The 10,520-nt window shown below is 35.3% G+C and overlaps 1 protein-coding gene across 2 annotated transcripts; it reads right to left on the bottom strand.

The window, feature by feature from the left end:
* Positions 1-1,715: 1,715 nt before the first annotated feature.
* LOC131335895 (uncharacterized) lies at positions 1,716-3,624 on the bottom strand. 2 transcript variants are annotated; one of them, XR_009202675.1, is made up of 3 exons: positions 3,419-3,624; positions 1,984-2,639; positions 1,716-1,808 (listed from the first exon to the last, which is right to left on the bottom strand). XR_009202675.1 is itself a non-coding variant. In XM_058371454.1 (2 exons), the coding sequence occupies exons 1-2, from the start codon at positions 3,594-3,596 to the stop codon at positions 2,314-2,316; spliced, it is 504 nt and encodes a 167-aa protein (XP_058227437.1). In that variant the 5' UTR covers positions 3,597-3,624; the 3' UTR covers positions 1,940-2,313. The 2 variants fall into 2 exon arrangements, 1 of the variants encoding a protein (XP_058227437.1); XM_058371454.1 differs by lacking the exon at positions 1,716-1,808 and having other exon boundaries at positions 1,940-2,639.
* Between the last annotated feature and the right edge of the window lie 6,896 nt (positions 3,625-10,520).

Here is a 10,520-nt window from a genome sequence, read left to right as displayed (position 1 = left end):
TCGAGGATCTTTACTTATTATATATAGGAGTAGACAATATTAGATTGTCCATGGATTTCATGAATATTTAGGAGAGAGACATGGGGAAAGTGAAAAGATAAATGGCGTTGGCCCGGTTGTCTGGTCTGAAACCTGAGAGTTTGCTTTCACCAAATATCTTCTGTTTGATTCTTCTTAATTGTTACTTCCTTCATCCTAATTTAAGTCTCTACTAATGATCTGCGTGTCATTTTCAATGGTTTATATCTCTCAATGTATATTGCTAAAAATATGCGATATGAATCTTGCAATATAGATTTTGTCTGAGAAATATAAACAATTGAAAATGGCATGCAAAATCGTAGTGAACTCTTAAATTGGGACGGAGAGAGTAATAATTCTTGGAGCCATCTCACCCCGTATGCGTAAGCGTATGAAAAGACTGTGAAAGAGATTAAAAGAATTAGTCTGAGGTGTGCATAAGCAGACACAGAACGCCTTGAAAAAAAATAAAATAAAATAAGGATTATTACTCTTAAAAGAAAAAATAAAATAAAATATGCGATAATCCGATCCGGATCCGTATTGAATTACCGGATCCGGATTATCGGATTATCGGATCGATGTTATCGGATCCGGATCCGGATCTGGATCGGATTTTTCGGATCGGATCCGGATCGAATCCGGTCCATTGACAGGCCTAGGTTCTTGTCAAGGCATTCAAACTCCTGAATGTCATTTTTCATTGCAATTCTCATTTATAGATAATGAATAGTGTCTTTTTGCCAAAAAAATGGCATGGGTATTGCACCCATATTTTGCTATTTCTTTTGGTTCTCTCTCTCTCTTAATCTCAAAATTAAAATAGCAATTTGCCGTAAATTTTGCCATAATATGACACAACAATTGGCATTTGCCAAATTTTAGAGAATTTTCACACTATGGGTGTGGCACCCAATTCGTCCTTTTTTGTGCCATTTTTAAAAAAATTACAAGAAATTATGCCAAAAAATGCTAGCGGTGTGAATGCTCTTACATGGCTTTGCCCAAACAAATATGTCAAGTTAAGCAGTTACTATCGGTTTGCCCAAAGTATTGTTTAAATGGGGGACGAATCACTGTTTAATATTGCACTCTTGTAGAGGAAAGATTTCCTAGGGGAAGCCCGAACAAAAGGGGTTGGCGTCGTTATTTATTGTTGAGCAATGAATTTTCTACTTCACTTTTTTATGAACGCACCTCTAAAATTTATCATTTAGTGCCTCAAATTTCACACAACACAAGCACTAAAAAATAAACTTTGGTGTGCATTTATAAGAAAGTGGAGTGCAAAATTTATTTTCCTTCATATTTCTGAATCGTTATGTATTTTAGCTTATTTATTCCCTCTCTTGGACAGATTGTTTATCTTAATGGAAGCAAATGAAACAAATATGATTCTGGGAATATTTCATTTAGGAGATATAAACGGAAAAAATCCAACCTAGGATTGAATTTAAATTACCCTCGAGACGGATCAAATATGTTTAAAAAAATTATAAACTAAAAAATTCGGTGAAAACAAGTATATTTCAAAAAGAAGCTGTCTTTTTGGGGGAAAAACAAATTGGAATTTGCTTAAATGAAAAGCAATAAGACAAATTAAAGGGACTGAGAGGTTTTGTCGTGCTCGATCTTCATATAAAATAGGCTCAAAAATGATTAGAACCGTGCTCTTTTTTGGCTCGTTGAGTAGATAATAACTATAGAATTTGGTTGATCGACTATTATACATTTGTTTTGAAGTTTATTGACTCATACCAGCTGTTACTTGACAAACGTATTTCGTTCTTGTTAATGTCATTATCTGATCAACTTTATTTTAGCAAATGTTTACCTTTCCAGGAAGCCAAACAAACAGAACGAGACTCATAAAACCAAGATTAAACATCACTGTATTAAGTGGGTTCATTCACAATATATAGCAAAACTGCCTCCCAAATGATAATTAATGCCGCCAACCACCGAGTAAATATTCAGTGATCTTGGGACACCATGCGTATCTTTTACCTATTTCACATAACCATATTAGGAAATCTTGTTCAACCAGGAAAACGCAATGACCTTTTTTTTCCAGACTTCAAGATTGGAACGTTCAATCCCCAAAAGCTCGTACATTCCTTGCCTAATGCTTGCGCTCTCAAAATGGCATCGAGATCTTCTCATGTCTTAGTCCTTTCATGTAACTTCACGGGACGTACAATAAGATTCATCACCAGCTACTCATTTGAACGAGTCATATCCGTCTTTAAGAGCTATAGACTGCTTAGTAACGGACTTTGCCACCGTCTTTCCTCACACCGCCGGAAACCCAAAGGCCGGCGAGGAATTCCGACACCAAAATCCTGTGACAGGAGGCGGGTGTATGGCCGAGGAGAAATTGAGACTGGAAGCGGTGGACGGAGGAGGAGAGATTTTTTGGAGAGATTTCAGGGGAAACAACACAGCCGTTATCTTCAGGTCCTTATTTGTAGACAGCAAGAATCGACTGTATTCTTCAAAGAGGTTAACGAGTTCCTCGTCACAGGTGATTGTAACCAGCACATCTAGGTCTTCAGTCGGCAATTTACACTTCAAAGTCATCGAGGATCCGCATAGCTCTAAGAATCTCACCATTAGCTCTGTAACAATAATCCAAAATTCCTTACCCCAAAAAAAAAAAAAAACAATAATCCAAAATTCTCTTCAATTCATCAGAAATTCGATCGAGAGATATAAACATACAACGCACATGCGTGTATAGATATTTGTAAATTAAGATTTCATCAAGCAAGTAAACCAAGAGTACAAGGACAGTGATGGACGTAGGATTTTAAGATTGGGTGGGTGACCCTTAAAAGAAAAAATCTCTAACACATAAGAGGCAATATGAATGTAATTTGCTAATATAAATTGCAAAAATTGTACCAAAAAGATGGTTATATATATATATATATATATTTTTTATTGTTTTTTTAATCAACATATTCAATTACTATGATATGGTGATCTATAATCATGCAATCTTGTGTCTATTTTAAAATCAAAATAATATTTTCTTAAAAAAAAAAAAAAACACTTACTGATAAAGTTTAACATTATTTTTTCAAAAAAGTATTGGTTGTGCATGTGTTGAATTCTTCAGAACAATATAACGATGGGCGAATGAATCTATATAATTCTAAGCTTTTGAGAGAGAAAAAACTACTACGATTTTAATAAAATTTGAAACGTGTGTATATGGGGCGATTCGTGCTCATTAATTCGCTCCTTGGTCCGTCCTCGGGAACACATGCCTACACAGCTACACACCACCCGTCCAAATTTTCTGGCTAGAGAAACAAAGCAACCAAGACAGACAGACAGGAACAGACAGTCCAAACGTTGTAGTAGGAAACTTGAAAGGAACTGGAGAACGAACCTGGGAATGTGATGGACCGATCAACAGAGAGAACTCTGGTGAGGCCGCCGGCGTAGAGGAGCTTGCCGTCGGTGGGACGAGGGAGGATTTTGCCACCGTAGCTGTAGAGGAACTTGATCTTTTGGTTGCTGTTTGCGTTGTTGTCGTCGTCGTTTGAATTCACAGATATTGGCGTCATAATATATATATAGTGTAGATGAGAGAGAAAGCGGACCTTAAGTATTGTCTAATTAAGCTGCGTATATATAGAGCTTTCTAAGTGGGGTGGCCTTAGGAGAGAGAAAGTTAGAGGAAGGCGAGGGAGGGCGTCTAATTATTCAATTGTTTTGGGAGTACTGCAACATGGTACTTCGGACCACTTTACAATCACATATTTCTGTGGCGTTTATACACTTAGTGAGTTAGTGGTATATATCACATGAAATATGTGGTTGTAAAGTAATCTGAAGTATTATGTAGCGGTAGGGAGTACTGCAACATGGTACTTCGGACCACTTTACAATCACATATTTCTGTGGCGTTTATACACTTAGTGAGTTAGTGGTATACATCACATGAAATATGTGGTTGTAAAGTAATCTGAAGTATTATGTAGCGGTAGTCTCGGATTATTGTATAATTTCACGCTAACTCCAAGGACTTAGGTGGTCGGCATGCAGTTCAGTTATCCCTATTAGCATGCAGTTTGCCCGTTTTTAGGCTTCTGCTGGTCCGTTTTAATGATTTGAAGTTTTGAACAGCTTTGTGGACTAAGTAATGCTAGGTACACGGAAAATGCAACTCCGAAAAGATAAATTCATGGTACAAACACTTCAAAAGATATCAAAGGTACAAATTTACTTTTTGCGTAATCTCGAGGTACATTTTATGTTTACTTAGAAATGTTGTGGACCTCATCGAAAACTATAATTATTGCCAAAAATTATGTTCTTCGCATTTTGTTATAGATTCGTTCAAAATACATTTCTCTTGAGAAAACCGGGTTAAAATGGATTTGATCCAGTGTGCCTCGGTCCTTAACAAAACTGTACATGTTCAAAATTGTTATGATTATAGTTCCTGACGACATTTACAAAGTGAACAGTTCAAGTCATCAAAACGACCCAGCATAAGCTCGAAGATGTACAGCCCAAGTCCATTACCCAAAACCGTTTGTCTTCGAATTCGCTCTTCTTTTTCTTTTTTTTCTAGACTAGTGTTTACCACTGCCTACGGCACTACGCACTCCGGTTGGAATTGCACGTACCTATGGCACTTGCTAGCTAGTGGTTCAAACACTAAATCAATTTATTAGTGTGTAGTATGTAATCTTTTCCTTAGTGGCACGAAAGAGAATTACACATGCTTACGGTACTCCCCCAATTAAACTTTTAAGCTAGTTACAAAAAACTATCAATTTGCTTATGGAATCCCAATAAATACCAAGTAAAAAAGTTAAAATAGTACTACTATTGATCCCCCACCGCATCTATTAAACTCATTTGTAGAAAAAAAAAGAAGAACATATTAGAACCCAGAAATCAAAAACTTCAATGTAACTTTAATCACTAATAGTTATCAAACACCATAAACTAACCATATAAAGAGTAAAAAAAAATTAGTTCGGACCGCAAGAAAAAAACTGGCTATCGAAAAAAGCTACAAAGAACTCAAGCTTTGGTTGAAATACCTAAGTGTAAGCGATCACCGGAGGCATAGTGCTTGCCCGTGCCTACGGCATTACCCACCCCGATCGGAATTGGCTCAATTTGCTGAAATTTATGTACCCATAGAGTTACTATTTTGAAATTCAATTTCTGCCAAGAATTGCATCAATTTCTACTCATGCAGACACGAGCAACCCGATGATAATAGAAAAAGGAAGGGAGAAAAAGAAGGGTCTAAAAACACATGGACCTGAGCGCGGACTATACTATTAAACTATCATTCAAAACGGAACGTCAAGAGGAGTCAAAATAACAAAACTCGATTATGTGTAACATTTAACAACACACCTACCCACCCACACCAAAAAAATCACCCAAATTTCTTAAACATTTAGAACATGCACAAATTCCACTCGGAACAGCAGTTAGATTGAAATTTAAACACTACTTGCATCCTGGAAAGAAACAGGCACCAAAAACTTTCCCAAAAAAATCCCGAAGGAATGTTTCACATGGCTTTCAAAAAATGATTTTTTTGTTAGACCCATTACATTAGCTTTCTTGGCCCAGCTTTTCACGCAACTTTCTTCAACCAGCTTCGTTGGAATATATAAAAAATCCCAAAGAAATGTTTCTTTTTTTTTTATAATCGAAATGAATGTTTATTGGCCTAACTTCTGACGTAATTTGTAGCTGATAGGAGAGGGAGAGGGAGAGGGGGGGGGGAACCCAGATAGGAGAGGGAGAGAGAGAGAGAGAGAGAGAGAGAGAGAGGGGGGGGGGGGGGGGGAACCCAAACGATAGGAGTTGAAATTTTTTTTTTTTATCATGCCAACAACAGAAGCTGGGTAAAAAAAGAGATGGCATTTTAGTGAAATATTTGAAAGATTGTGGGCATTTTCTTAAGAGAGTTGGAAAGCACATGTCAACCCTTAAATCAAACAAATCTGAGCCGTTGTAATAACTTGTTCCCACACCCTTCTGTTTTATAATAGAGATGTTCCCCCTCAATTCTCAGTTTTGCTAATTCTCAGTAATATGGGAAATCAGTTTTGCTAATTCTCAGTAATTTGTGGGAAATTGGGAGCTTTGGCCAGGAGTCCATAATGCGATAAGGACAGCTGTAATTTATGTACTGGCGCAAGGACTTTTGTCACCCGCTTTCCACAAAATACCCCCATTCTTAAAAACAAAACACGTAATAAGGGGGAAAAACCATTTCAAACAGAGCTGGGGTGTAGGATCCGCCGCACGAGACGCACCGCCGGTTGGGTGGCGCGGACGGCGATGATGGGCGTTAGTGTCGGGGACTAGGAGGGTATCGTGGTTGGGGAGGACGATGAGGTTGGGGTGTGGATCAAAGATGGGGCAGAGGAGTGTCGGAGATCACGACGAGTGCTGCATCTCCATCACGATCTCTCTACTGAATATCAACGGAGTATGGACAATGGAGGAAGAAAGTTCGCGAAGGACGTCGGAGGAAGTATGTACCGAAGCTGGTAGTATTTTTTGAAGGCAAAATCTAAAGTCAGCCCTTTGGGCTGATTATTTTGTGGTACACGCGCCGAACTTTTTGTCTTCTGACATGAGATGTCAATTCCAATGTTTGATTGTGTATAGATGACTGCAACGAATAAAGCAAAATGACAAGCTTGAAGGACGAAAGACCCATCTTTATGCCACGTGTCAAAATCTTATACAGGTTCACAAAATTCAAATACTCCTCTCTCTCTCTCTCTCTCTCTCTCTCTCTCCCTTGAGAGCCTGTATAGCGGACCCGGGGACCTTGCCGAGCGGGTGTCGAGTGGTCAATCCGGCCGTTCATGTCAAAATCGACGGCCTAGATCGAAACATCTTTTCCTTTTTCTTTTCTTTTTTTTTTAAATTCATTCGGTATCTTTGCATCCGAACCGTCCAAAATACTTTTGGACGGTCGAGATGCGCTCGGCACCCCTGCCGAGCACCCCTGCTTGGCAGGGTCTCCCGGTCCCTGTATAGCTAGCTACCAATATTTCGAGCCAAAATTGCTATTCAACAGTAAACTTATTTAACTTTACTTGCTTCAACTCCATACCAATAATTTCTATTTTAACTATTTTCTACTTTTATTATAATGTTAATTTTTTATACTATTTATAGTTAAATATCTACTCTTTATTTGAGATCCTATAGAGCACATACTTGTAGATTATTGATTCGTTTTGACAAGAGAAATCTGAAAATTAATAAATTAAGAAAATAGAAGGAGATTATTTTGTAGGTCTATTTCAAAATCTTTAGGCCTATTTTGGCCAAATAATCCAAAATGGATTTGTTTTGGTCTTTATTTAATTTTTTTTTCGCATTTGTTAGTTTTGCGTCAATTTTTTATGGATTATTACTTCGTCATAAAGAGAGAAATCTAAAAAGTAAGAAATAAAATTCAATTTCAATTTTTTTGAATAAAGACGAAAATAAGGTGCTTATTGGATTTTTTGTTATGGGTTTCGAAGCAATAATTCACAAAAAAAAAAAATTGACTCAAAATTATCAAATGCAAAAAAAATTTATCAATGATATGATAACAAAAAAAATATTTGGCTAAAATACGCATTCAAAAAAATTTGAGTTTGGATCACAATTTTTTGGTTTTTTCTATTTCTCTCGTCAAAACGAATAAATAATTCATAAAAATTTAATACAAAACTAAAAAATACAATTTGTTTTAATAAAAAAAAAAAACCTCTTGACTTGTCTAGCCAAAGGCTGTTCAGTTAAATAAGCCGAATGACTTTTTGTCTTTATTCAATTTTTTTCGTATTTATTAGTTTTTCGTCAATTTTTTAGAGATTATTGATTCGTCATGACGAAAGAAATTTAAAAAGTAAAAAATTACGATCGAAACTTAATTTTTTTGAATAAAGAAAAAAATAAGCCAATAAGCCAATTTTTTCATCTTTGTTCAAAAAAATTAGATTTCGATCATAATTTTTTACTTTTTAGATTCCTCTCGTCATGACAATGCAATAATTCTTAAAAAATTGATGAAAAACTAATAAATATAAAAAAATTTAAATAAAAAAATAAAAATAAATCAATTAACTTATTTAGTAGAAGGGGTAGTGGGGTACGACTTTAGTAGAGAGAGAAGGCAGAAAGACGAGGATTTGAGTTCAGTGAGCCTGTACAAAATTTTGACACGCGGCAAAGTACAAAATGTTGCGCGCGTGTATGATACTATAGTCAGCCCTCTGGGCTGATAGTAGAAGAACCCTTTTTTGAAACTCGAAGCTGGTAGTATATTTATATATCCAACAAACAAGGGGTTTTCGGATCAAAAAACAAAAACAAGGGTTTTCCTCTTCTATTTGATGATGATGACAACAATTGTGGACTGATTTTGTATCAGCCTCCATTGCTTTCCATTTCAAGGCATTTAAGAGGGAGGATGTCAGAAGAATTAAAGAACCAAGCCTCTTTTTTCGTCTACTGCAATTTGATGGCAGATCAAATCATTTTTGGCTCTCTTTTTTTTTCTTTTTTAAAAGGTCTTACTATTGTCAGCACAATGGGTTGACGATAAACACACTAAAAGACAAGAAAAACATATATTTTTGCGAACCTTTTACACCATTTAATAAACATTTACTTACTTACTATTGTCAGCCCATTGAACTGATTTTAGAATTTTTCTTTTTTTAAATCTTTTTTGGTTGTAAAAAGCTTACTATACAGGTCCCATTAACCATTTTAATATTCCTTAAATTTACACATTTCACCTTGCAAACAAAACCTTTTAGCACACAACAAAAATATCAATTAACAAGCCAATAAGAATTCTTTTTTTTATTTTTTGGAAAATTGTCATATGCAAAAACAAACATATAACTTTACACGTGTTATTTTGTTACACGAATAAACACATGCAGATAACGTTGTGTAACACAAAAGAAACAGATAACATTATATGTGTTATTATTTGTGTTACTTTATCACACAAATAAACACATACAAACAACATAATATGTGTGACACTAAACAAACAAATTATCTTATATGTGTTGCTCATCCTAATAACTCAAATAAATACACAGATAACCTTCTACTAACTTTATGGGACGGAGGGAGTATGCGCTAGTTTATTCTCAGTATAGTCTAGAAAAACAAAAGATATCAGTGCCAAATCTATTTTTTACCTCTTTATAAAATAAAGTAACAGAGATATTGCTATTTGTGGCAATTTTATTTCTTCCTATTGTTGTGTGTGTAATCTTATTGTTTTATGCTAATTTTTTCCCCCATAATTTAGGAGGTGTGTGCCAAATGTATTAGTATTTTAAGTATATTTCCATCAAAATGTGAATCTTTCAGTATTCTTGCAAGTATGTGTTACTTTGTCATTCTAATAACACAAATAAACACATACAGATAACGTTATATATATGATATACAAAACACACAAATAAAAACAAATATAATTATCTGTTCAAGTCTTTTCATTATCATAAAATGACAAAAGATATGGTTATCTTAGTAAAATATGCACTATGTATATTCGCAATAAAATCAACATATGTGGTTATCTGTCAAACTCTATACTCTGTATTGTTCCCAAATGACCAACATAGAAGGATATCTATGCAAAATATATACTCTTTATAATCGCAATAAATTAACAGATTTGGTTATCTGTACAAATCCAAACTCTTTATAATTTTTTCCACTCTTTTTAATATTTTTTCAATTGGCAAAAGAAAAGATTTCATTAATCATCAAAGAAGATTACAGCAATTGAAGGGAGCAAAGGGAAAAGAAAAAAAAAAAAAAAAAGAATCACAACAAAGGCCTAGCATCCCAACTATGTTAGTTGACACACACATACCTCAACAATCATCTACCCACCTAAAACTACAGGGGAGAGACAGCAGATGGCAAGCTGCCAACCACAGAACTCAACCCCAACAAAGAACATAGAATAAAGTAGGGAATTGATTTTTCCACTCTCCTTTTTGTTAATGTCACTCTCATTCTCTCACAAAACAAATCATCTAATCAGAACACAAAAGAGACTGACATTAACAAAAAATTGAGTGGCAAAATCACTCCTCATAAAATAATGCAAGTTGTTACATTATGGAGTGAATAACTGAGCATCAAATTGATCCAAATAGGACACCTGGAATTCTCAAAACCAAAAAAAAGCTTGACATTTTGCTGAACCTTCAAAATAAAATAAAATGGAGTAAAAATCACCGTAAAGTAGTCTTGAAGTGTCCAAGTTTCCATTTGAAATACTAGTATTATATTCCTACACTCATTTTATGTTCACATCACTCATAATAATGTTCCTACGCTATTACTCCGTATTATATCTGAGTGGTAAAAAACTTCAACAAGAGCCACGTTGCCTCTTGAATTCCTACGTTGCAGCCAGGTAAGTTTCCTCTGACGTTCCATGTGGTGAGCATTAGCCAAAG

Source organism: Rhododendron vialii, chromosome 8a, assembly GCF_030253575.1.
Source record: "Rhododendron vialii isolate Sample 1 chromosome 8a, ASM3025357v1".
In the NCBI taxonomy this organism is placed as follows: domain Eukaryota; kingdom Viridiplantae; phylum Streptophyta; class Magnoliopsida; order Ericales; family Ericaceae; genus Rhododendron; species Rhododendron vialii.
Note: the sequence above shows the minus strand (reverse complement) of the source record. Positions and strands in the feature narration are given on the sequence as shown.